This window comes from Anguilla rostrata, chromosome 12 (assembly GCF_018555375.3).
Source record: "Anguilla rostrata isolate EN2019 chromosome 12, ASM1855537v3, whole genome shotgun sequence".
Lineage (NCBI taxonomy): Eukaryota > Metazoa > Chordata > Actinopteri > Anguilliformes > Anguillidae > Anguilla > Anguilla rostrata.
This window is the reverse complement of record NC_057944.1, coordinates 38,698,171-38,726,140: the sequence shown is the minus strand read 5'-3', so window position 1 is coordinate 38,726,140 and position 27,970 is coordinate 38,698,171. Positions and strand designations below refer to the sequence as shown.

Here is a 27,970-nt window from a genome sequence, read left to right as displayed (position 1 = left end):
CCTGACCACAGCTGGCACAGACCCACGCTGACCTGGTAAATAAACACTCTGTGTACTCAGACATATAAAAATTCACTCCAGTCACCGAAGCCTAAATATACACACAGGCGTGGCAGTGATAGAATAGAATAGGACCCACCGCAGGGCCAAACCAATCTGGGAGACCAAATATCATTAAGAGAATTCGGGGCCATTACCACGAGAAGGGACAGGGCTTTATTAAACCCCAGTGGGCTTTCATTTGTTTGTTTCAAACTGTACCGTATAACTGCATAATTAAGAATAAAATAAACCGGAACAAAGCTCTCAAGAGTCCTCTGAGAGTTTATTATTTTTGACCTGACTTTATGACCTGCTGAAAAGCTTAGCCAAGTTTTTCTTTTCATTCCAACCGCAATTGGCGCAAAAGAAATGGGCCTATTTGGATATTTAAAAAAAACAAAAAAAACAATGGATTTTGTTGTCAAGCCGTCATCAGAGTTCCATTTTAGCACAAGTGCAGAAGGTCAACGCGTGTAAAAGTGAACTCCAAAAGTGTTACTACACGCAATGCATGCTGGGAGCATGCGGAGCTACAGCGAGAGAGCTGGCTGTTGGCACACTGCGGTGGAAGAACGACGCCATTCTCTGGCCGCCCTAAAGCGTCAGCTGGAGAGACGGGTAAGTTTTAAAAAGCGAATCCCAGCTGATAGCTCTGGGGGCCTCGCATTCACTCCCGAGGGTCGCTCTCTTTACGATGAAGAACAAATAATGTCACGCCGCCACCCCACAGCTCTGCCAAGGCGCGCAAAAAAGAGACAAAGAGAACAGAATTACAGCCACTTTCAGAAAGCAATATAGGTAAAACATAAAAAAGAAAAAGACTTTTTTTTCCTCCGCTTCCATTGCTCTCAAAGGCCGGAATTCTTTTGTCCACTCGAACTAGGTAAAAAAGAAAAAAGAGAGAAACAAAAAACTGAAATCAAAACCATCTGGTCTTTTATAGAATCTAATTGAGGCCACTAACACAGGTAATGGAGAAGGACTCGGGTTCCACCATATCCAGCTCACAGAAGAAACAAAGCCTAAAACAAAAATGCCATTATTAAAGGATAAGCCTGACACGCCTGAATCAAAACAAAACAGACTACTCAGTCATTGTTAACTCAAGAACATTCACTGAATACTTCTGCTGTTGTACATTAGCTGCCTTCTGTTCAGCCATTTGAAGCGAGCGTGTCTCCTCCGTGTGAAAACACTGTCGCTGAACGGAGCTGTGAAGTTGAGATTACAAGCCCCCCCCCCCCCCCCCCCCAATGACACGCTTCGTAAATTCCAACTTGTCGGGATCCCAGTCTTCTCGTTTGGGTCCCGGCTAATAGAGTTACGACGAGCCAGTCCGCCAAACAGCCGTTAAGATTAAAGCTAAAGAGAGAAGGAAAAAAAAAGAGTTGTGCCTGGCGAACTGAACTATCAACAAACGGCGTTAAATGAACAGATAGATGAAGGCTGCGTGCATCCATCCGTCCGTCCTTCCGTCCGTCCGTCCATACACACACTCACCTTCAGCCACGGTTCTGGAGGCGAGCCAGGGACAGGCCTGAGCCAGGGACAGGCCCCAGCCAATGACAGGCCTGAGCCAGGGACAGGCCCCAGCCAATGACAGGCGAGAGTCATCAGGACCGAAACGCTTTTGTCTGCTTGTCGAAGCTGAAGGGCACACGTGCAAATTGGCTGTCAGCTCCCTCTGATAAAGGCAATGATCCTCACAGATTGCTATGTAAGAGATCCCTCTTTCTCTCTCTCTCCCTCCCTCCCCCCCCCGTTCTCTGTCAAGCCAAAATGACTGAGAAGGAAATGGGCAATTTAGAGAATGGGTTTACTGCAGGGGCTGAACCATTTCAGGATTTTGCGTCAGCTTCTCCTCTTAATTAATTAGCACAATCATGTCTGGATCTGGCATTTGTGTAACCGCCAGGTACAGCCGCAGACTGCAGGTGTATCCGATAGATTTTACTGTGCTCAGGTATGGGAGTGAACCAGTGTAGTTCATAGAACTGTCAGAAAACTACAACTAAGGTAATTGGTTGGATTGAAAATCAAAATGCAAACCAGCCCTCCAAGTATGGGAGTTGTGCACCTCTGATATAGGGGGTTGTGATGTGATGTTCTGGGCTTCCAGGTTTGATTTCCCATGATGCATTGCTTGTGGAGGCCCCCGGCCAATGGTCCGCTTCAATGTGACTAGCCCGCTAGCGCAGGCAGTACTGTGGCTAACCGAACCTGCTAACATTGGGGCCAAGCTCTGGGCACATCAGGCAGAGCTGCCGCTAACGTCCGCGCCGCCGACCTCTTCTGCGTCCGGCCTAACTGAGCACAGGCTTCATCCCCTCAGATGTCTGGCTGTACACAGCGACAACGTTTCTGGGGGGGGGTGTTAGAGGAGTGAGTCAGTCACAGCAGGGCGGCGGGAGGAAACCGCTACGCTTACAAAAAAAATAAATCACCATCAGCGTACCGCGCCGATTCTCCAACCAGAGAAGGGATGCTCCACAGCAAGGCCCGGGTCAATTCCTTTTCAATCCAGGTAATTAACGGCAATTCAATCCATCAGTGGAAGCACGGCCATAATGTTCAATGGCTACTCTGCAATTCATCAATTTAAAGGCATTGTTCAGTGCTGCACGAGTGTTTAATGGTGTAGGCTGTAGGCACGGCAGAACCACAGAACTGTGAAAAACTGGGACAGCGTCTAGACAGCAGAGGGTAGGAGCTAACAGGCTGTCTGTCTGTCAGTCAGTCTGTCTGTCTGTCTGTCTGTCTGTCTGTCTGTCCATCTGTCAGCGTGTGGAGAAACCCGGGCGAGCGTGAGGAGGGGTTCGGAGAAGGCGGGTCACAGAGGAGCTCATTTGGGCTCTACTGTAGGACGAGTCCTATTAGAGCCAGCAGGGCCAGTGATAATCAGATCTGACAACAGAGGGAAATTAAACACTGTCATATCAGCTATGTTGCTTGTTACTGCAGTGTGCGTCGCTATGGATACAAGCGGCGATCGATACGCACGTGCAGCAAGGCGCGGTATCTCCCTGAGGGGGGGGCGGGGCGAGGCGGGGGCAGGGCGGGGCGGGGTGGGGCAGGGCGGGGGCGGGTGCGGGGGCGGGGCGGGGCAGGGGCAGAGTTAACAGCGCCCCCTGCGACTCCCAGCACTGTCTCTGCACATACAGGCCCGCTTTCTCTTCTTTTTACACACGTTAAAAATGTGAAGGGCCGTGCCAGGGTCCATGCGACACCCCCTGCCCCAGACACCCCCCCCCTCCCCCCAGACACCCCTCCTCCCCTCAGCCGCTCCCCAGGCATCGCTGGAAATAAGTGAGATGTTTGAGCCCGATGGGGTTACTACAACACAGCTTTGCACAGATACCTCATTCATGCACTGCCCTGGCAGGACTGCACAGCTACAGAACATCTTACTGTGTTCTGTGTGTGCGGGGGGGTGGGTGGTGTGCATGGGGGGGCGGGTAGTGATAGTGGTGTTGGGAGTGAAGGGGGGGGGTGTGTGGAGGGCTGTGTGGGGGAGGGGTGGTGGGGGGGTTGTGATGGTGGTGTGAGGGGGGGGGGCTGGCTGTCGTGAACAATCAGTCCAGCTCAGTTCTGTGTCCCCCCCCCCCCCCCCCGGGGGACAGCCTGTTTTTTCCCTCCTCCCTGCCGTTGGCCGTCAGCGTTCAGCATTAGCGTCTGGGGGCTCACAGCAGTCAGATGCTACCAGCCCACGGCAGGTCTCTTCATCACCGGCTAACTGCTTGCCCAACAGCCACTACGCATTCCAGGAACACTCAGCTCCAAACACAACACAGAGCCTTCAAAAATATGCTTGTAGGCCTGGCCTGGAGCGCCATCGGGTCTCTGTCCAGGAGGTTTTTTACCACAGATAAGTTCCACGGCAACAACAAGAAAAATTCAAGTAAATGACTGTATATAAAAATAAGTGACCTGCATCTTTGTACAGCAACAACAGATATGAACTCCAGTGAATTTATCAAAAAGGACAGGCCTGTCTATAATTTAGCAATGAGCTTCAAAAATAGACAACCACAGACTGACATTGGACTGAAAACAACTGCAGGTACAGCTTCAATTTAACAGTGTCCTTCCAAATAAATGATAATGTACAGTGGGATTGGAAAAAACTAGGCACCCTAGACTGGAATATTTTAAGCCACAATAAAATGTGCAGTGCTGAATCAACTCTGATTGAGAACATTTTATTCTGACAGTAAATCTGCTCGCTATTGAACTCAGACTCTGTTAAACTGACACTGAAAATTTGACTGTAAATAAATAAATAAGTAAATAAACAAATGTTCGGCTGAATATGCGACGGGTCAGGGTTTTGAGCAAAGTGTCGCATCTTGTCTCACGGCCGTATCGCTTACTGGTTTTTTTTTTTTTCCCCGCCCAAAACCGTAAAACTGGAGCCTCCCCACGGTGCACAGCGGCGACTCCTCAGCCCTCAGGGAGACGCCATTTCACGCTTCGCTCGCCCCCCCGCCACACATCCGCCACCTCCGCCACACATCCGCCACCTCCGCCACACATCCGCCACCTCCCCCACACATCCGCCACCTCCCCCATAAACGGGAAGAGCGGAGTAAATGAGAGTTACTACTGTTACTACTGGAGGAGTCTGTAATAGCTGTTATAAAGCAGTTACTACTGGAAGAGTCTGTAATAGCTGTTATAAAGCAGTTACTACTGGAAGAGTCTGTAAGAGCTGTTATTAAGCAGTTATAAAGCAGTTACTACTGGAAGAGTCTGTAATAGCTGTTATAAAGCAGTTACTACTGGAAGAGTCTGTAATAGCTGTTATAAAGCAGTTACTACTGGAAGAGTCTGTAATAGCTGTTATAAAGCAGTTATAAAGCAGTTACTACTGGAAGAGTCTGTAATAGCTGTTATAAAGCAGTTACTATTGGAGGAGTCTGTAATAGCTGTTATAAAGCAGTTACTACTGGAAGAGTCTGTAAGAGCTGTTATTAAGCAGTTACTACTGGAAGAGTCTGTAATAGCTGTTATAAAGCAGTTATTACTGGAAGAGTCTGTAATAGCTGTTATAAAGCAGTTACTACTGGAAGAGTCTGTAATAGCTGTTATAAAGCAGTTACTACTGGAAGAATTTGTGGTAGTTGATTATGATGGAATCCCTGCTTTTTTGAAGGAAAGAATTTGCTTTCAAGAGTGTAACTATGGAAACGCCCACAGGTGATGCTGCCTACAGGTCTTCTTCATTAACTCCAGTTCGCTCTTCACCCATGCAAGTCCTCGTTACAGCAGGTCCTGTGCTATTTGGTGAGCACAGGATGCAGTAAAGAGACTTTTCTCTTCAGACGAGTGCCAGGGAGGGCACTTAGCATGGCATCTCACGGGCCTGACATTCACACAGCCCAGAAACCACAATACGTCCTCAAATATAATGTCAGCCGAAATAATTGTAGCATTTCTTTCAAACCGGCTGAGGGCCACAGGAGGGTCTGCTTTTGTTGTAAATGACCTTTCCCAAGTGTGTGTGGATTTTATTTATTTTTTTAGCTATTTTTCTCTCTCTGTCTGTCAAGTTTGTCACGTTCTAATTTGGACGTGCGCTCTTTCAAGTCCTCCGCCCTTGAAACGCAGAGATGAAATGGATGCCGCTGCGCTGCCCCCCTGGTCCGTTTTGCACGACCGTTTGCGAGCGCCGCCGTAAAATATCCAACATTAAGCCGAGGGGGTGTGGAGGGGGGGGGGGTGTGGAGTGGGGGGGGGGGTGTAGATGGGCGGGGGGGGGTCGCTGTTTGAAACCCCCCAGGCGTGGTAATGCGCCCGTACTCAAACACCCCCGAGGTCTCTGGCGCATTACCCTGCGGAGACGAACGCGTGCGCAACGCGCTGCGCAGTCAGAGGGCACAGCACCGAGCCACGGCTGATTACAGCTCCTTTTTCACACGGCGGCCTTGCGCGCCGTTCTGCTCATCATCTACAGCGGGCATCCCAAAGGACCCAGAGCCAAACCACGAGGGGGGGAGGGGGGGGGGGGGACAATGCAAAAAATGCGAAAAGAAAATAAATCACCAGGACAGTTCTCTCCTATTAACGCGAGACTCTGTCGTTCGCCGAAGACGGAAACAAGCTGCCATTCTCGTGTGCCTCTCCCTCAGGCGGGTCAAGAGGCATTTAATGATGCGTAATGGCGTCTGTGTGATAGATTCCCCACTGGGGGAGAGAAGCCCCATCCGTTCCAGCCACGCACGCACACACGCCGCTCATTAAAAAGCCAACGCAGGCACACGCGCCCCGCCCCGCCCCACCCTGCCCTGCCCTGGCCGCCCCGCCCCGGCCGCCCGCCCCGCCTGACATTTAATTGGGACGTTCCCGTATTAATTATGCGGCGGGAAACCGCTTGATGGTTTGAGTGACAGTTGAAAATGGAATCCCATTGGCCGGTATGATGAGGCATTCTGGGAAAGCGTCCTAACGGGATTAAGCCATCGGGACCCCAGGGAGCAGGCGGTGTGTGTGGTTTCCCCTGACCTTTCTTCTTCTCGGGCTTCGGTGAACGAGGAGCTGTGGTGGTGACGGGCTGTCGGCGGGCCGCCTGGTTGAATGTCTGCAGTCACTCCCCACTGGGAGTTATTTACCTCATGTACCTGCTATTTGGGGGTTCAGGCCTGGTGTTTGCTCTGTTTGCTCTGCCTCTCGCCTTGCTACTCTGTAAGGTGTCTTTGTGACAGATCTCTGTAAAAAAGTGGCTATACAAATAAAATCGAATTGAACTGAATGGACTGAGCTCAGGGCTGTAAGCTAACTGTGGACAAAAATCACAGGACATCTACAGTACAGCTACAGCAATGATAAAGGCCACAGAGATCGTTTTTTTTTAATAAAATGTAAGAAGAATGTATTGGTCATAAATAAATAAAAAAAGAAAGAAGAAAAAGGTCTGTATTCTGCTGTCCTGCTGATAATAAATGTGACCGGAGTAAATTGTAGGTTAAGAGCACCTTGTGGCACTTTTATTATAAGAGAAAAATTGGCCAGATGATAAATGTACTGTAAGCTGGCACAGGCGAAGACCCCTAATAAAACATGAAAGAAATAAACCACGAATAAATGCAATGATATAATATCAAATCAATAATTATCAATAATATAACATAAAAAATACACAAGATATATTCCATTGTGAGCGCTGTGCTGTGCCTTAAACTAGCGTGCTTCTTATTACTGAGAGTTAACAGTGATGTTGGCTGATTTCTGTCCACCAGGCGATCTAACAGAGAGCGGGAGATTGGACCCTGAGTAAGGCCTAGTAAAAATCTCATCCATTCTAAAGAGCTGTTTTGGTAAAATAATAAAATATCTAGACATCAGTCTGGAGTTTCGCCTCATTGACGTAAGAATAGCTGAAAGTAATCAAGCTGGGATTTTCATCTTTCTTTTTTTAAATTTTATTTTCTCCCCCCCCCCCCCCCCACAATTTGCCTAAATTAATCACCTTTCTACACGAGAATTATGGACCGGAACATGCGTACCCCAGCCCTACGTTCAATGAAATCCCAGTGAAAATTAACTTTAATCGTGAGGCAATGAACTTAATTTGGGATGTTATCCATCTTTGGCACAGACTAACGAGTGCTAATTTCTATCGCTGCCCAGCAGCACAGGGAGAGATTAGAGTGCGTAAGAGCAGTGAGGACAGGTAGGGACCAGAGGATTCGTCGTTCGATCGTGGACTAGGGAAGGGGGTGTGGGTGGGGGGGGGGGGGGGGGTCAGACTTGGACCCTATCCAGTGACAGGGCCCCTGATAGTATTCCACCCCTACAACCCCCCCCCCCCGCACTAATGTGCACCAGGGGTTGTTATCAGGATTTCGTCATGGGATGGGGTGGCAGGGGGTGGTGGCTGGGGGAGGGGGCACACGATTGGCAGTTATATTAGCCAATGATAATGCAGTATTTTAGATGGGAAAACATGGCTGGCCCCTGGGGGGAGTGAGTACAGTCCTCATGCCCATAAACCAGTATTAACCGTGGCTATCGCTAGCCTGCGTGTAGCATGTTCAGAAAGACAGACGATGTCAAATCAGATTAAATCTCACAATAGCACTTCATTTAATTCTTTAGGTGAGGAGGACAGGCCTGTTATATAGTAGAGAACATAGGCAAAGGGGCAATAACTGTCACCTCTTCGATTTGTGGTGACACTATAATGATGAGTTTCAGCCCTGATGAACCAGAAATTCAGAAATGATTTGTGACATTAATTATATTATTCATTTTTTGATGGGGAAGAAAGAACACCTTTTTTTTTTTTTGCTAATAGGGTGTATGTTGAAATTTGAATTAGAAAAACTTGTTTGCTACTTTCATTGAAAAGAGTTGCATTTTAAACCAAGGATACAGAGGGTAAATTATGGATGTTTTTGCATTTTTCTATTGCTGCATCCCTTGGGGGGGGGGGGGTGCTGCTAAAATGTCTACCTTTCAGGCCAGAGAAGCCACCTTGAATCCACCAGGGGATTGGGTGACAGCCGAGTCGTCACATGATCTGCTTCGGCAACGCAAGGGCGAGCGCAGGGGAAAACAGAATGACTCAGCTGTGCACACCTCCAACAGGTAGGCAACGGACAGAGAGAGAGACATGCGCAGAGAGAGAGAGAGAGAGAGAGAGAGAGAGGAAGCGAGAGACTGAAGAAGAGACGGGGAGAGAGAAAGGGAAAGAGGAAAAGTGAGAGAGAGAGGGAGAGGGAAAGAGAGAGAGGGCGACTGAAGAAGAGAGAGAAAGGGAGAGGTAAAGAAAAGAATCGAGAGACTGAAAAAGAGCAGGAGAGAGAGAAAGGGAAAAGAAAGAAAGACATACATACAGTTAAGCCCAAAATTATTCATACCCATGCCAAATTTTGAGTTATAGTGAATTTTTATTAGACGAATAGGTTTCCTCTGGCTGGAAATGACAGAAGAAGGTGACAAAAGACGGTAAGACATTGTGTTAGAGATATTAATAAAAAATGTTGCCTATTTCTATGTTTTTTTTTTGGATCTGCAACACAAGCACGGGCAAAATTTGCTAAAAAATGCTAATGAGTCTTTAAAAGTTTCATTAGAATCTTTCAATTCCAACAGGCAATTTAGACCTCAGCTCAATATTTGTTTGCCTAATGTTCCTGCTGATAGATGTGCAACGGCTCAGTGGGTTTCAATAGTCACACACAAAGCATTTCATAGTGCTTATTACCTGGTGGCACACATTCACCCCAACAGTAATTGTTGGGGGCCGCACATTAATCAGCAGCGCTAAGTACGATATGATTTTCACGAAAAGGAGGGATATGATTTTTTTAATTTTTTTAAATCCTGTAATATCCGTGTGTAGTTCAATAACGGCAAAATTAAATAACAACAAAAAGAGCAAAGGAATCCAATATTGGACAGATGTTGGGAGATAGGCTGCCAGTCCTTTTCATTAAAGCAAATTAGATCAAGAATCCAATCAAGCACATCTGGCCCTGTCCTCTAAAACTGAAACCATAACAACACCTGGGTCAAAACACACTCACACACACACACACACACGCACACGCACACGCACACACACACACACACACACACACACACACACGCACACACACACACACGCACTCACGCACACACACACACACACACACACACACACGCACACACACACACACGCACACACACGCACACATACACACGCACACACACGCACACACACACACACAGATACACACGCACACACACGCACACACACACACACACATACATGCACACACACACTCACACACAGACTCGCGCACACACACACAGACACACACGCACACACACACACACACAAAAGCAAGCAAAGTCAGATGAAAACCCACAGCGTGCGTCTGGATAGGCGGAGCCAAAATGAGCCTGTACCAAAGCCGTACCCCTCCTGCAGGCTCGAGCTCGTCCACACGGACCTAAAATCCACAGGTCCGACTCGGGTCCCTGGTGCACGCTTCCGCTCATCCGGCCGGTCTCAGTTTCCCGGGCATCATGGGAATTCCCATCCCATCCCATCCCATTCATTATTAATGAGGCCAGCGGAGCGCGGGGATCTCATCAGAGCACGGAGATAGCGTCTCCCTCTCACACAGGCCCCCGCAGATAAAGACCGTCTCACACAGGCCCCCGCAGATAAAGACCGTCTCCCTCTCGCACAGGCCCCCGCAGATAAAGACCGTCTCCCCCCCACACAGGCCCCCGCAGATAAAGACCGTCTCCCTCTCACACAGGCCCCCTCTCACACAGGCCCCCGCAGATAAAGACCGTCTCCCTCTCACACAGGCCCCCGCAGATAAAGACCGTCTCCCTCTCACACAGGCCCCCTCTCACACAGGCCCCGCAGATAAAGACCGTCTCCCTCTCACACAGGCCCCTCTCACACAGGCCCCGCAGATAAAGACCGTCTCCCTCTCACACAGGCCCCCTCTCACACAGGCCCCGCAGATAAAGACCGTCTCCCTCTCACACAGGCCCCCTCTCACACAGGCCCCGCAGATAAAGACCGTCTCCCTCTCACACAGGCCCCGCAGATAAAGACCGTCTCCCTCTCGCACAGGCCCCGCAGATAAAGACCGTCTCCCTCTCACACAGGCCCCCGCAGATAAAGACCGTCTCCCTCTCACACAGGCCCCGCAGATAAAGACCGTCTCCTCTCACACAGGCCCCCGCAGATAAAGACCGTCTCACACAGGCCCCCGCAGATAAAGACCGTCTCCCCCCACACAGGCCGCCGCAGATAAAGACCGTCTCCCTCTCACACAGGCCCCCGCAGATAAAGACCGTCTCGCACAGGCCCCGCAGATAAAGACCGTCTCCCTCTCACACAGGCCCCCGCAGATAAAGACCGTCTCCCTCTCACACAGGCCCCGCAGATAAAGACCGTCTCCCTCTCACACAGGCCCCCTCTCACACAGGCCCCCGCAGATAAAGACCGTCTCCCTCTCACACAGGCCCCGCAGATAAAGACCGTCTCCCCCCACACAGGCCCCGCAGATAAAGACCGTCTCCCTCTCACACAGGCCCCGCAGATAAAGACAGTCTCCCTCCCACAAGGCCCCGCAGATAAAGACCGTCTCCCTCTCACACAGGCCCCGCAGATAAAGACCGTCTCCCTCTCGCACAGGCCCCCGCAGATAAAGACCGTCTCCCTCTCGCACAGGCCCCCGCAGATAAAGACCGTCTCCCTCTCACACAGGCCCCCGCAGATAAAGACCGTCTCCCTCTCACACAGGCCCCCGCAGATAAAGACCGTCTCCCTCTCACAGGCCCTCGCAGATAAAGACTGTCTCCCTCTCGCACAGGCCCCCGCAGATAAAGACCGTCTCCCTCCCACACAGGCCCCCGCAGATAAAGACCGTCTCACACAGGCCCCCGCAGATAAAGACCGTCTCCCTCTCACACAGGCCCCCGCAGATAAAGACCGTCTCCCTCTCACACAGGCCCCCGCAGATAAAGACCGTCTCCCTCTCACACAGGCCCCCGCAGATAAAGACCGTCTCCCTCTCACACAGGCCCCCGCAGATAAAGACCGTCTCCCTCTCACACAGGCCCCCGCAGATAAAGACCGTCTCCCACACCGGTCCTGCTGCGGTTAGCAGACCACGTTCTGCCCCTTTTGGAAACAGAGAAAAAGCCAGTGATTAAGGAGAATAAGCAGATTTAGCTGAATAATTACCGCGAGCGCTGTAAATCAATGCTGGGCCGGATAAAACATGGGGAGAAACAGCTGGAACTAACGCCTGAAATGAATTCTTGTTTAATCCCAGACACACGTTTAATGGTCCTGTAAAAGAAAAAGAAAAAAAAAAAGACCATTTTAAGCCCTGTATGCATGTTTGTGTCACTGCCTAGCTGCATATAATGGTTAATGACATGCTGAATGCTAGTATTGCTCTGACTTTGAATCTACTGTTTATTTGACACATCTGCGTTCGTAAACTGTAAAAGAACAAAAGTTTAGCACTAAAACATAATAAACCTTTGAATTCACAACATCTGTTGACGCAGCTGTGTATACATTTGGATAATTGTTCTTATTCTCTTTTACAATCCATTCATAAGGCAGGGTTTTTTTTTTTTGGGTAAAGCAGTTCGGGATAAGAAACTTGCTCTAGGACACAACAGCAGTGCCCCAGTTGGGAATCAAACCCGGAACCTTTGCATCCTATACCCATTATGGCACACTAATGCCCTTTTATCCACTTCTGGCCTAGTGTGTCCACCATGGTATGAGATCACGCCAATTTGGACTGACGGTCTCCTTGGTGCTGACACAAAATTTACAGGGAAGGGCACCTCATGAGCTAGAGAAGAACGCAGATAACGCGTCTGCCCTTAACCAAAATAAATAAATAAATAAATCACCCGTGACATTTTCCATAAGTTCCTGACAGTGAAAAACCCAGAGGCTGTACCTGCCAGGAGGAGCCCATAAATCATATCTTTGTTTGATGCCTCATGGGGTTCAGCGGTGGCATTTGGGATAACACACTTCACATCTCTCCTCAGGTCCTCAGGGGACTGACCACAAAAGAGACGTTTCACATCTTTTTTTCCGCAGCATTTAGCATTTAGCAGTCCCCTCCGCCCCAGAGTGACTAGCATGAGCAGTCGGCACGCACAGTTTTAGGCCGCAAACAATGCTAACGCCTGGTCGCCTGGGTCACGATCGATGGCGGCAGCCAGTTCATAAACTCACAACGCAAAGTCAAAAGCTGCAGTTATTTGTCGGCAGGGCTCTACAAGTGCTCCCATTTTAGGATGGAGAATTTGCCCCCGAAAATTGACGTGTGCTATGAAGGATACTGGGAAAATTATTTAGGAGCTCGTATGCTAATTGGGATGAATTGGCGTACTTCTTAAATCTTTCAGTTTAGGAGTGTGTGTGGTGGGAAAATAATAGAGCGCAGAGCACTGGTGGGAGCAAAATTAGAAAATGTAAGGTTACTACGAAGAAAATGGGTTCGGAGACATCGTTTCAGAATCAACAAAGGCACAGCATGTATACTCATGCAGAATGTGAGTGCAGAGGGTGAGAAGGAAAACATCCACCCTTATCTTATAAAAGAGAGGCGATCCAGACAGAAAAACACTTCACTCCAGACGCGGTTATGAGGTTCTTTATTTCCGCAGAAAGAGCTCGACTGCTGAGTCACAACGGCGTGGGAAAAAAACCCAAAAAAAACCTTATTTACAGCCCCCCTTTAACCCTCAAAGAGAGAGAGGCCGTGCGCCCGCATGTGCGCCCGAGCGTCAGGACCAAGGACGGCCACCTCATTAGGTAAGAAAAGTAAGACTTAGTTTCCCGTGAATGACTGTGTGTGTGTGTGTGTGTCTTGGCTGAGAGTGTGTGTATGTGTGTGTGTGTGCGTTTTGGCTGAGAGTGTGTGTGTGTGTGTGTGTGTGCGTTTTGGCTGAGAGTGTGTGTATGTGTGTGTGTGTGTGCGCGTTTTGGCTGAGAGTGTGTGAGAGTGTGTGTGTGTGTGTGTGTGCGTTTGGCTGAGAGTGTGTGTGTGTGTGTGTGCGCGTGTTGGCTGTGAGTGTGTGTGTGTGTGTGTGTGTGTGCACGTTTTGGCTGAGAGTGTGTGTGTGTGTGTGTGCGTGTGTGTGTGTGTGTCGTTTTGGCTGAGAGTGTGTGTGTGTGTGTGTGTGTGTGTGTTTTGGCTGAGAGTGTGTGTGTGTGTGTGTACGTTTTAGCCGAGTGTAGACGAGACGAGCAGCGGTTCTTTCTGAATCGACCGGACTAGCCTGACGTGCGGCGATCAGCCTCGTGGTCTGGTCTGAATTGCACTCCTGACAGCGCCACCGAGCCCTGGAGCTGAGTGTCGATCAAGATGGCGGATAGCCGGACACACTGAGGAGTGAGCCAGCATGGGAGGGGTTCAGTGGAGCAGAGCCTTCCCCCGGTGTTCCATAGCGACTCGTCTGACCAATCGGATGACTCGGAACCTCCTGCTTCAACTGTGCAGCTTGAACGAGGTGTCCAGTCTGACCAATCGCATGCTTGGGATCTACCTGCCGCAGCTGCACAGCTGAACTGGGAGATTCCTCTGACCAATCAGCTTCCTGGGATCTATCTGCGGCAGCTGCACAGGTGAACTTAGGTGAGTTGTCTGGCCAATCAGATGCCAGGGATCTGGTGACCTAGTGTATTGCAAAGTGGAAGCAATCCTCAGCTGACTGAGATCTTCTGGGGAGTTAATGCAAGAGAAGAGGTCAGACCCTAACTACTTTATTTTATTTTGTTTTATTTTATTTTATCCAGCACTCGGTAGGCTAGGCTGTGTGCGTTCTGGCTTGGATGACTCAGTGACAGGGCTCACTGCAAGGACAAACTCCTACTGACTGCGTTAGGCACTGTGTTAGTTACAGGAGCAGGCACTTAGCCTCAGTGATGTGGTGAATGGGTCAAGAGACGTCTGAAGAAATGTGAACCTCAATAGGATCAGCGAGGCCGTTCAGGCGAAATGATTACCTGCCTGCTTCTGATCAGATAAAAGTAACATTTCAAAATGGATTTTTTTTTCTCTGTTCCTGTTGCCGTCATGGCATTCCTGTCCACAGCTGTACACGGGCCGCAGCGACAGGCTAACAGACTCTAAGATCAAAGGGCCGTTTTTTAAAAAAAATCGCCCTAAAAGACAGAGCGTTTGTGCGATCGGAAGTGAGGAGGGAGTAATTGTCCGAAAGCACTTTTGAAAAGTATGATAACTACGCCTTCTATGGTTAGCCATTCATCCCAACTACATAAAACACAGTTTACTTTGTCTGGGCCAATTTGCTGTGGCACACTCCACGGGGGTAATTTTCATTCCCTCTGGGGATGAATACGCCGTAAATTGGCCATCAATACACCGGAATTTAAAAATGTCATCAGACCCGTTAGCTTTACCGTGAGCTCCCGTCTCTCTTAAAATGACTGTTATACGGAAAACACAGTCGAAATGGCTGAAACACAAGAGTACGCTGAGCACTCAGTGTCAACATCCACACAGGCCATTCCTCCTCTACAACAACAAACAGCCGATAACAGACCTGCGCTCACACTCTTATGAGCGATTCCCCTTTAAATACGCATCAGTACACAAATGCCTGAGATGAAAGTCTAAATCCACGAGCATCACACAGAAGAAGCTAAATGTTCAGCTAAAACGCCATTTTGTTTCCCACATTTAGCTTTCCATCACTCACTACATCAAAACACTATAAAACGGCTTACAAATGGAGTATACTGAAAATATATTTTAATTAAATATATTATAAAGTTGCTGCAACATGAGACAACACACATTATATGGGGGAATATGGGGAATATATACAAATATATTCTTCGTAAAATGCATTGCTGTGGGACAGAGCTCTCCCACAGCAATGCATCCGGGCAGTAAAAACTGAAGACTAAAGTTGGCAATAACTGGGGTGGTGATAAAATATATACGGGGGCCAGAGGTGGGGTGGGGCGATGGTGTTCAGCTTATTAATAAAAATGCTATTACATCATAAAACTGCAGTGCATTATATGCTAATGAAATTCATACCCTGTAACAATCTCGCCAACATTTTTATACATTTTTTTTTTTATTGTTGTTGAAAAAGCAGCATACAGTAGCTTTATCAATAAACCAAGCGGTCTGCTCAAGCCGAGTTCTGCAATACATGAGCCATCTGCCCAATAGTTTTTGTTTTGTTAATAATTTACAATTTAGCACTCTGCCAGACACTTTTAGCCAGTGTAGCTTGCAAGTGCATTTCTCACTGTAATAGGCAAAAATGCATTTTTACTTTTTAGTGTTTTATTTCATTCTTATCAAAATTCTTTATTCATCATGTGTGGTTTTTGTTTCAGATTATTATTATTATTATTATTATTTTCTTTTTTCCTTCAACGTGACTCAAATATGAGTATTTTTTGGCCAATATACAGAAAAAAAAAATATTTTGGGACTGTATTGGATCAGTATATATAATATTAGTGAATCATCATTTTCATATATTCTTCTTTAATTTTGCTTCTGGTATAGCAAAGTCATAAAAATGCATTGTAATCCATCTGATCAACTCAGATTACCAAAATTTAAAAAAATCCACATACTTACAAATCATAGTGATGCATTCCATTATCATAACGGGTTGCTTAAATGTTTAAGCTTTTGAGAAAAGCCTTTTTTGGACGTCACGGCAGATATGCAGAGGAACATTTTATTGGAATACAATAAAAGTGAAAGTATTTGTGCTGCATTATTAAACAGGAGAACTGCTCTTAACTGCACTAATGAAAAACAATCTGCAGCTCAATTCTGCATATCGACTCCTGGTTCGTTCCGGATCAGTGGTCCCTCAGCGTGTTCATCCAGCCAATAAGCACAACGACACTCCCCACACTCAACAAATGTGATTCTGATCGCAAAACAATAAGAGAAACACAAAAAAAACCACTCGAAAATGGCACGCTCAATGTGGTAATTGACAAAGCAATGCAATTTAATTATTGCAAACATTAAAAGCACACACTAATTCGTGCTAGGCATGTTCATTCCAACAAAAAAATTTTTTTTTTCAATACTTGCCTGGAAACAGTCCGCCCCCACCTCACATTTAAATTGAAAATATAAATTTAATTTGTATGGTGTGAATGAGTGAATATTTTCATATTGATTTCAAAAGAATTCATTGAGATGTCTGCTGTTGCAATCAACTGATAACCTTTAGAGCTGGAAGCCAGACAATATCACGGGGTTGGGAACATTAGCATGGCTGGAGACACCGGCTTATCTAATTAAACTACATTTCCCATCTCTCCAGTCTAATAGCACCGCTAACTGCAGCATCCACACACGTCGTGTCTGAACGTCTGTTTTTATCATCATATTTATTGATCAATATGACATGCACAAATATCCAAAAGGAAAACGCAATATAAATGCTTACTTTAGTAATGTGTGACACCTCTTACAGAGTAGCATAAGCTGATGTGGACTCCCTTCACACAGCTAAACATACCTGTGCATCGCACACATATTGCTGCAGTCAAACATAAAGTCAGTAGCTGCACATCATCTGCTATGGAGACATAACACTAACACATAATAGATCATAGCCCCACCTCCCCACTGTGTTAACACATGAACTTAGAATTAAGGACATTTGGAATCAGGCAGGTCTGATTTTTTTTTTAAAAAGAAAAAAGATAGGGAAGGGGATATATTATGTCGGGAGATGATATATTAATTATAGATTTATCTGCCTTATACATACATATCTGGAACCATTTTTATCTTATTTTATAAATATTTTTTTGACTTTTTTATTTTGTACTTTTTTCAATTAGTGGCAAAATGTCAAGGATTGTGGAAAAACGTCAACATATTAAAAACACTGAAACAAAAACACACGTTTAGGAAACTACAGCAATTCTCAGGATTAAGATGAGCATGCCTTTCTCTTGGGGTGCAGAAAAAGCAGCTGTACTGTATTTGACCCCCCCCCCCCACACACAGCCACCCCCAGAGCGGTGTTTCCAGGTCTGAACGCCACCCACAGGCCCCAGGAGGATGAGGCCTATCCACGGTTCAGCGGTGGCCATCAGCCGAAGGGAATTAAAAGTCCAGCGCCACATCTGGGACAGACAACGGGAGAGCCTCTGCCCGGCGCTTCTAAAACAACGGCTTCGGAGGGTTTTAATTCAGCCGGGTTCTGAAACCACAGCCTCGGGGGAGGGGGGGGGGGTTTAATTTGGCCCAAACGCTTTCATTTAAACACACTCTGCGTGCGACACACAGCCCTCAGGGACAAACGCGTTTCGTCTCGTTTTTTTTTCGTTTTTTTCTCTCCCAATATAATCTATCGTTGACGCTGAGGTTTTAAGAGCAATGCTTAATGATTGGAAAAGCACCATTTGATTTGCAATCTAATGCCTGCCTATTGAAGTAAATAAAGCCAATAACACTTGCTATAATTGAAAATCTTGAGTCTCGGTGTTTACAAGGCAACATCGGGGTTTACGGTCAATTAGTTTCACAATTACAATATAATGCAAACTGACATACTCATCTTACCGCTACTAATCTGACACACTTTAAAAAAATAAAATAAAAACAAATCTGTCATCAAAATTCAGAAAATATTTACAAGGATCCTGGAATTCAATTTGATCTCTTGTCCGTGAGTGTTGGATAGACAGACACATTTATTGGACGTTTCTTCTTTTGAGGTGTTCTTCTAATACGCCTTCGATTTGCTCGCTGTCACAGTCTATTTGCGAGCTGTCATAATGAAGAACCTCATATTTAATTCTCCATCTTTCTAAATCATTCATAAGCAGTGGTACAGCAGTTTTGGGAAGAGGGTAGTCCTCAAGTCAGGTCTGATCATCTCACATGTGCTTACGATTTTCCAAAACGTGCTACACAGCTTTGTGCAAGCTCAATAAAGCATGTCATCAACACGGTACAATATATTAATTAAGTCATTATGTAAATATCCATGCTTCCACTTTGAGGCCTTAGGACACAAAAAATTGTGTAACATGCGTGTAGTCTGTGTACTATGTCATAAACTATTACATTAGTTTTGCAGAAACGCTTACCCAGAACAGCTTACAATGCTAAGCCTGCCAACGCATAACTAATCTAACGTGCAGTCCTTGAGAAAAACTGCGTTTGCCGCGTTTACTTTTTTCAGGCAAAAAAAAAAAAAAAACGTCAGTTTAAAAATGTTGATGAGACACAAGGGCATTTCAAAACAGCCCTACAGCAGCTGTCAGGGGCCCCGTCCGCGGCCTGGATGAGTCTCAGGGCCTTAATGACCTAGCTCCACTGCAGCCAGGCGCACTGAGACGGGACGGGGAGGCCCAGCCAAATAAAGAGTGATAGTCAATCTCAGCGGCTAAGTGGAGCCTTCGCTTCTCAACCGCCCATTAATTTGAGCGGGAAAGAAAAAGAAAAAGAAAAAAATGGGATCGCGCGCACTTTGAGGAGCGGGTTGCGGACGGCTTGAAAATAAGAGAGTGGATTTAAGTCCTTTTTCAAAATATAATAGCGGTATACAAAAAGAGATAAGGAATTATCCACCTGAAGTCCGCAAGACACTAAGGCACTAATCTTGCATCTTCATTTTTCGGCTCTTAACATACGTTGCAGTGCTGGAAGATTATACGCAGTCCACATCCGATCTATACGCCAGGGGATATTTAGTGAAGGAGTCCAGGTCAAGCGCTATAGCCGCAGGTACAATGGTGAGCAAATGCCAGGGATTTGAACCTGCAAAAACCAACTCTTTATCCCCAAGGCTACACAGCACTGTAAAAAAAAAAGGTGGCTCTACTTCAAAAAAACAAGTTATTTTCTGCGACAATACCAGGGTATGCTTTTAAAGTCTTAATCCCAACCCTCATGCCACAGTGCCATTGGGGGGTGGGGGGTGGGGTGTTGTGCAAAGGGCAAAGGAGGTGACTGATACCGCCACCACTGCCGGGAGGGCGGTGACTCGTCCCACATCTCAGTTTTTTGGGGGGAGGAAGCGTGCTCAGGGCCAGCGGGTCCAGCATTCTCACCTGCCGGAGCTCGGAGCTCCAGCCGCTAGCGAGCGCTCACAGAGCTCAGTCCTCCAGCCCCAGAGCTCACAGCCCAGAAGTCCCAGAGCTCACAGCCCAGAGGCCCCAGAGCTCACAGCCCAGAAGCCTCAGAGCTCACAGCCCAGAAGCCCCAGAGCTCACAGCCCAGAAGCCCCAGAGCTCACAGCCCAGAAGCCCCAGAGCTCACAGCCCAGAGCTCACAGCCCAGAGCTCACAGCCCAGAGCTCACAGCCCAGAGCTCACAGCCCAGAGCTCACAGCCCAGAGCTCACAGCCCAGAGATCACAGCCCAGAGCTCACAGCCCAGAGCTCACAGCCCAGAAGCCCCAGAGCTCAGCCCAGAATCCCCAGAGCTCACAGTCCAGAAGCCCCGGCGGCTCGTTCCAGCTCTCTCTCTCTTTAGCTGCTGAGTGAGGCGTGGCTTTGTTACAGTTGGAGTGAAAACCCGGACAGCCCTGCTCTAGCTGCTGTGAATGGGGTGCGGACTGCCACGGCTGGTCTAAAGGAACACAGCAGAAATGTCCCTCTGCCAGCCAGGGGAGTATTTCACACGCGCTTTATTTCTGGCTAAAGAGCCATTCCATCACAGCTGAAGTGCCGCCGTCGCCCCTTCCTTTTTTGACGTGAACGGCGCGGCGTGTTTCACACGCACAGAGAGGCTCCGTCTGCACGCGTGCGGGGAGACGGGTTTATCAGCGGCTCATTTCTCACGCGCCCGGTTCCGCCGGCTGATCCGAGCTTCCGGCTCTTTCCTTCGGTCTGTAATTTGGCGCAGCCCGTTACCCTCCAGTGCCCAGCGCTCCTCCACCCCCCCACCCACCCCCTCACCCCCCCCCCCGCACCTCCCTCCCCCCACCCCCCGCACCTCCCTCCCCCCACCCCCCGCACCCCCCCACCCTGAAAAGAAGCAGGGAGACGAGCGATGTGATTTTTTTTAAAGACTCCCGAGCATGTGTCCCAGCCTGAGCGGTGTGAAGAACAAATTACTCACACCCCCCCCGCCACCCGTACAGGTATGTCATGACCTTGCGAACAAAAACCATTAGCAAAAAAAAAAAAGTTTAAGGGAGAAAGAAAAAAAATAAATAAATAAAAAACTGAAACATAAAATTTGGAGCAAAGGAATGGCCTCCACAGTGCTGAGAACTTTTTGCAAACAGCAGTCGCCTTTCTGATGTAGACGGAGAACTCAAAGATCTGGGCACTTAGCAGTTACAGGGAAAACTTAGCAGGGAAAAAGTTGCACCGCGTTACCCCTTTATGCCCAGAAAACAGAATAAAGCTCCACCGCCAGCACAGCACGTTCCTAACAACCGGCCTAACAATGCCTTCTCATCCCCACCATGCATCTGCAGGAAGCAGCGTGTGGGTGTTCATCCGGGGGATAAACATTTCTATTCAGTTCAAACTTTAAAGTCACTTTTAAAAAAAAATAAATAAAAAAAATCAATTCACACAAAATAACAGGGTGGCAATAAAGAGTCAATCACTTCCCAAGGAGCTTTTTCATCCATTAAATAAGGCTTACATAATGGCATTACGCCCGCTTGGTTGCAGGGGTATAAATATCGCTTCGGTCGGCGGACCGCGGCGCTGCCTCGCCTGTTAAAACTCTGCAGATTGCAGGCTGCCAGCCCGAAGGGAGCGTGTCTGTCACTCGCGGCGCCGGCTCCTGGGCGACTGTGATTTGCGCACGACTCCGAGCCGCGCGGAGGCCACGGGGCATTTCAAGGTCCTTCGACGCTTCCGCACGGCCCCAGAAAGAGGCCGGTTTTTACAGAACTTGGCGCTTGCTTAACCCCGGGCCTGTACCTCTCTACGTCCGTGTTAACCCAGGGAACGGGCCTTCAATCAGCAAATCAATGAAAGCAGGTTTGATGACGTTGAATGTTTCGAATGTTTTGAAAATTATGACCGGGATGGTTTTTTTTTTTCTTGTCTTGTGGTGAAGTGTGGTTACATAAACGTGAAAACACCACCAAGGTGTGTTCTCCATTGAAATCACGGACAGCGTTAAAACAAATGAGTTTGATCCATTCGTAGAGATTAAGAGGCACGGGTTCATAGTGGTTCCGAGCCAAATTACACCCCAGGGTTCAATTCACTTCTGTTTTACCTGCACAGCCCTTCCTGCAGACTCTCTCACACAGACTATTTATCTGGGAAACCCAGCCTTGAACCCTTTAAAAACCAACAAGTGTGGAGAAACAAAAACTCCCCGGAAGGAAGAGAAACAGCCAGACGGGGGCTAGGAAGTTAGGGGGGGGGGGCAATCTTGGGAGGAACCCTGGGATAGAGAAGAACCCCATTCTCTGCTCGCTAGCCCGGTAACTAGTGTATCTCTTCTTCAACCCGGTGCCAATAGTTAAAGAGAAGCTAAACGCTAACAGATCACTAGCGTATCGCTTCTTCAACATGCCAATCTGATAACAGCACAAGTATATGCTCTGCTAACTCTGTTATTTCAAACACATTGCTATAAGGAAGGGAATGACGGACTGAAGAGTATTAGTGTATTCCAAAACCCCAGGGATGCATACGCACATCACACTATGGGTTTCGCTCTGTCAAAGATTTCTCATTTCTAGAAAAGAAAGGAAGAAAGAAAAAACAAAAACTGTGAAATCATTTGACAGTAATTACTGAAGTATGCAGTCCAATTAAGTCTGCATCTGAACCGACTCTCACTCGAAAAACAGCATTTCAGACGCCTCTTTAAAAGTCTGGTGATTTTCATCTTCCATTTCTGAAATGGCCAGCATGCGTCTCTGGGGTCAGCGTTGAGTAGCGGTGCACACTCTTCAGCTTAAGCAGCCGTGAAAAGTTGAATGTCACATTCCTCACCGTCCAATCAGAAGCACTTAGCCAGTTTAAGAGCATAAGCGATTCCGTCAAACCCAACCAAAAAACAGCTGTTTTGTATTCAAGCACAAAGCTTTTTTAAAGACAGAAAAAAATAATAAATAAATCTGAAATTCTGGCACCTGAACTCGGGCCAAACACAGTTTTTTTTTTTCCAGAGTAAAAGCCATTTCGCTTGCTAACAGTGGAATTATCCTTTAAAATGTCACTGGGCCGCAGCATTCCATACGATGAGTAACGCAGCAGGTATTCGGTTTGCTTCTCATGTTGAATAACGATTAAGCAGTTAAACCTTTTTTTTCCGCAGACTTCATACATATGCTGTGTGAACTGTGCCTTTGCACCTGGTTAAAACAGGTCAGCCACTACAGCACCTCCTGCTTTCTGAAGATGACACCGAGCAAGAAGCACACTGAAGTGGAAGTCGCTTCATTGCGGTTGGAGCACGCAGGCTTCGGGACAAAGAAGCATTCGTTCATACCTATACCATACCATTTCAGTACAAACTGTATTTCAGTATGTAACCATGTAAAAAGGTGTGCGTTCATACCTGCAGGCCATTGGGAAAATCGGCAAACACACTCATTTAGGGCTGATTGTCAGATATAGACAGAGCTTATATACCTCAGATCCGATCGTTCTGACTGCAGAGAAGCTCTCATTACACTTCGGTGAAGTTAATGGAAATCGTGTCGCTCATTTTCCCGTGTTGTTCTCAGTGCTGTTGGGGGCTTGTTGAAAATTAAATGAAGAAGAGAAACAGACACAGCTCTGGTAATTACCCAGAATTCCTAAAACCCCCACCACCTTACCTGACAGGCCACCGATGACAGACAGGAGAAGAAGTGGTTTCCATGGTGACTCCATCCTTGTCCTGGAGGGCGTCGTGTCCCCTTCAACAAGACTGTTGGAGGGTCTGCTTCTTCATTAAAGCTGTGCCTGATTAACAAAGCAGGGAGGGAGCGAGAGCGAGAGCGAGAGAGAGAGAGAGAGAGAGAGAGAGTTAGTGAGGATGTACATCAGTGTGAGAACAGTCCTGAGGAAAAAAAAACTTCACGTCACTATTTTCTCTCATCCGTGACAAGAGGAGGATTTTTTTTCTTGGGAAGACAGGGTTTCAAAGCTCCTGAGCAGATCATGTAGCTGCACTGGACACGCCAGTCAATTTGAAACAGATACACACACACACACACACACACACACACACACACACACACACTTCCATCAGTTCCTCCCAGTGACTGAGTACAGCAGCCGTTCAGCTGGGAGTTTTCTTATGGAGTCTCTGCAGCAGAACACCATGCCCAGCCTTCCTGGCTTCAGGACCCACTTTCCAGCAAAGCCCAGTTTTAAACTCATTTATTAAGACAATGGGCCGGTTTCATGGACACAGATTAAGCTTAGTCCTGGGACTAAATTAAGTTTTGTACAGAGAATCAATTCAAAATTTAATTTAGTCTCGGACCAGGCTTAATATGTATCTGTGAAACTGGCCCTAAATGTACTACACACACACACACACACACATATATATATATATATAACACACACATACATTAAAAAAATAATAGCAGTACAATATATAAGAAACATGAACATAAATCAATGAAAGAGTTGTATGTTTTAAACAGGCCGTGCTCTTCAGAAGGAGCAGAAGGGTTAGTGGTGCTGGCAGCGGTGAGAATGAGATTAATGCAGTCTTCTCTCCTCCTACAGCAGCTCTGCTCTGAGCCTCAGAGGCCGGGAACAACATGTCCGGGCATCCAGGGCGCAGCAAGTCTCCCGTCATTAATAATTAATGCCACCTGCCCGTGTCTCGGCTCCCTGACACCCCCAAACCCCCCACCCCCACCCCCCTCCCCTCTGGCTCCCGGCCCATTCACAACTCCTTGTCCTGAACACCCAGAGTCCCTGGAATCAGAGCGTTGTGTTTCTCATGTTAACTGCACTGTAGACCAGGTTTTAATCACCGTGGTCGAGGTCCTAGGCCACAGTAACCCGAGTCGCGGTCCTCAGAGGCTGGGAACTGGTGCTTTTCCACCCTCCCTCTACCTGGGAGTCAGGTGTGAATGCAGTCTGGCCAATCAGCAGCACTGATTGTTCAGTTAATTACCTGGGGCAAAAGAAAACCAGGGCCAGATTTGGATTCATGGGACAGATTTGAGTATCCTTACCCTCGGCTCTGTAGTCAGCCTTTTGCATGTGGATATGCAGATTTATTATAGGAAATGAGCAGCTGAGCTTCCTGTTTTCATACACCATGTAAAGCCAGCCAGATTCTAGACACCATATGTGCACACACGCACAAACACGCACGCACGCATGCACACAGACAAACAAGCCTTACGTTCAGCAGTCAATCCCAGAAAAATACAACAGGATCCAGGATAACAATTCAGGACAGCTCTCTAAAGCTTGCTTAAATTTGTCTGTCAAAGTTACGGACAAAGTGCAGGACCTCAGAGCATTATAATTTCCAAAATTACTATACATATAATAACCCAGCTGGGACGTGCTTGGCTGCCGGGGATCTTGTCAGAGTAACAGGACTCCATAACCGACATCCTGACGGCAGATGGAACTGCATCTGGGAGGTGATGTCACTTTGTGAAGCTAGGCCACCTGTCAGTTTCCCTCTTTTTCACTCTCCTAGAGTGCACTTATAGTAACTCAACACAAAAACGTCTTTTCCTCATATTTCACCAATCTTCTGTCATCAGGAGTTTTTAGCTGCAAGGAATTAACTTGGTTTCAGTCTCAATGACACTCTCTGTGTATGATCCGTAGCGCACTGTGGAAATCGGAAATGTCACCGTACCGGGGGTTGGGGGGGGTGGGGGGGGGTAATGGCATCTCTGTTCGTCTCTGGGGAGAGAGTACAGCTCACACAGTAACACATCCAACAAGGCAAGGCGCAGTCTTAGGAAGATAACCCCAAAGAACTGGAACTGGAGGCTTGAGCCCGCACACGTAGTAGCCGGGTTGACACAACTAGGTCTGTCCCCTCCAGGCCCCAGAAGTAGGCCTTTATGTTGGCCCTTAAGTGGGGAGGGGGCAGCCGGTACTGACACTGAACAGCAGCTGGGAGGCTGGTGCTGTCCATGGTGCTGCAGCTCTCCTGTGAGTGAGGCTGGTGCTGTCCATGGTGCTGCAGCTCTCCAGTGAGTGTGGCTGGTGCTGTCCATGGTGCTGCAGCTCTCCTGTGAGTGAGGCTGGTGCTGTCCATGGTGCTGCAGCTCTCCTGTGAGTGGGGCTGGTGCTGTCCATGGTGCTGCAGCTCTCCTGTGAGTGGGGCTGGCTGGTGCTGTCCATGGTGCTGCAGCTCGTCTGTGAGTGGGGCTGGTGCTGTCCATGGTGCTGCAGCTCTCCTGTGAGTGAGGCTGGTGCTGTCCATGGTGCTGCAGCTCTCCTGTGAGTGGGGATGGTGCTGTCCATGGTGCTGCAGCTCTCCAGTGAGTGGGGCTGGTGCTGTCCATGGTGCTGCAGCTCTCCAGTGAGTGGGGCTGGTGCTGTCCATGGTGCTGAACGGACACCCTTCCTGGCATCATAGGCCCTTCTAAATAGCTGTTTATCTCCTTCATAAATACTACTGGGCATCATCATAAGAGTGACAAACACATTCATAAATACTTATGTCAATAACTATAAATTGGCATTGTCTTAGTAATGCTACTTGCTGCATCAATGGTGGCATGCTATGTCTATCTGCAGATACTGCCTTTAGCATTAATGAATGTTTACGCAGCACCTATGAATGTGTGATGCACTGCTTACGGGTTAATTTACAAATGAGGTCACACCTTTTAAAAAAAAATGCATTCTGCTATTTAAAACTGCAAAAAAGAGACACTTTTAGGAACATTCTAAGAATATCAGGAAACACAAGCTTATTTTTTTAAGAGAAAGCTAATTTGATCAAACTTAAATAAAAATATGTTCCTGCCTGAGACTTCTCTCCAAACAAACCGCGTGGTTTACATTAAAATCCCAGCAGCAGTGTGTTACACTGCCATGAAACATGCGTTTTCATCTATTTTACATGCGTTTGTTTCCCTTGGTTCCCAAGTCTCTCCCAGGCACTGGGTCTCCCGGGGGCTGTTCGTCAGGCTGAACCCAAGCTCCGCTCACTCGCCTGTCTGTCAGACAGCAGTGCTGCAAGGCTCACCCCTCGCTGCCACTGAAGATGTGCCACAAGAGAAGAAAAAAATCCAGTCACGGCTAATCAGAAAATGAGAGCACAGTCTCGCATTGTTCAGAATCTGCCAGGGAGAGAGCGGGGTGCGCTTTGTTCCAGAACCGAAATTTCGTCTCGCTCTGAGTCACCGAGGAAGTGGAAGACGAACGCGCGGTTTAATTAGACCGATGGGTCCTACTGCGGTCAGTCTCGTCCGGTCCCAGACTGACAGTCCACACTACAACCAGACTGATCCAGCTGACCATATATATATATATATATATATATATATATATATATATATATATATATATATATATATATATATATATATATATATATATATATATATATCATATACACACACAAGTACACACTGTTCTCATGTTAATATCTTATCAATATTAACATATAATATCAATAAAAATACTATAATTATCACTTTATCTGTATTGGAAAGCTTTTCGTTTTATACCATCGGTCCTAGCAGGACAGCATATTGTGACATGGAATATGAATATTAGCACAAGCAGGGGGATTTCTTTTTTAAAAAAGCACTACATGAAGAAGAGCTTTTCACACAGAATCTGCTGAAGAGGAGGCTTAATGGGATTTTAAAAGTGGCTGTCAGCTTTGCATAATGTTTTGACATCTAAGATGTTTATGATACTGGAAGTCAAAGAAATATTTAATTTATGCATGATCATTCTATTCAGCTGGCACTCCTTGGAAGGTTGCTTGATCAATCAGCATCCAGGACTGGAACTATCAATTTCATACTCTATATTTGGAACACACCAGTGAGTGTGTGGACAATCATGTAACACTGCTGTTACACGGAGAGAAGCAGATTGCAGACTTAATTGAGTTAACTGACTCACTGATGGGCGACATGTAAATATTTAAATATTTCAAAGAGAGATATAACAGGAACAGCAAGACAAAACAATAAGAGGCATGCTGGTACTTTGGTAAACACTGTCAGATGCCACCTACACTGATCCATTTGAAAATTTTATGGGCACTCCACTAAAAATTTGGGTCACGCATCAAGAACCTCCTTTGGGACTCCTTGACGATAAGATATTAAAAGTGAAGAGACTGACAGAAGACAGAAGATGAACCTGAGGGGTTAGATTAGGTAATGAAGTCCAACACGCAGTTTAAAAAAAAAAAAACCCCAGAGGAAGATGCCTTAGATTTAAACTGAGATAACTTATGAAAGCCGATTTTAAAAACCTGAGTTTGAGCCTTTAATTTAAAAAAACGGGCTCACGCAACAGCGATCCTTCCAACGCCATT

General features: G+C 47.2%; 1 protein-coding gene across 1 annotated transcript in view; it reads right to left on the bottom strand.

The window, feature by feature from the left end:
• The window catches only part of cntn5 (contactin 5), a 205,952-nt gene that overhangs the window by 107,919 nt on the left and 70,063 nt on the right, over positions 1-27,970 (bottom strand). The window contains exon 2 of the mRNA XM_064301519.1: positions 23,307-23,433. Coding sequence (XP_064157589.1) covers positions 23,307-23,361 — 55 coding nt within the window. The 5' untranslated portion in view covers positions 23,362-23,433. The remainder of the gene's footprint in view (positions 1-23,306; positions 23,434-27,970) is intronic.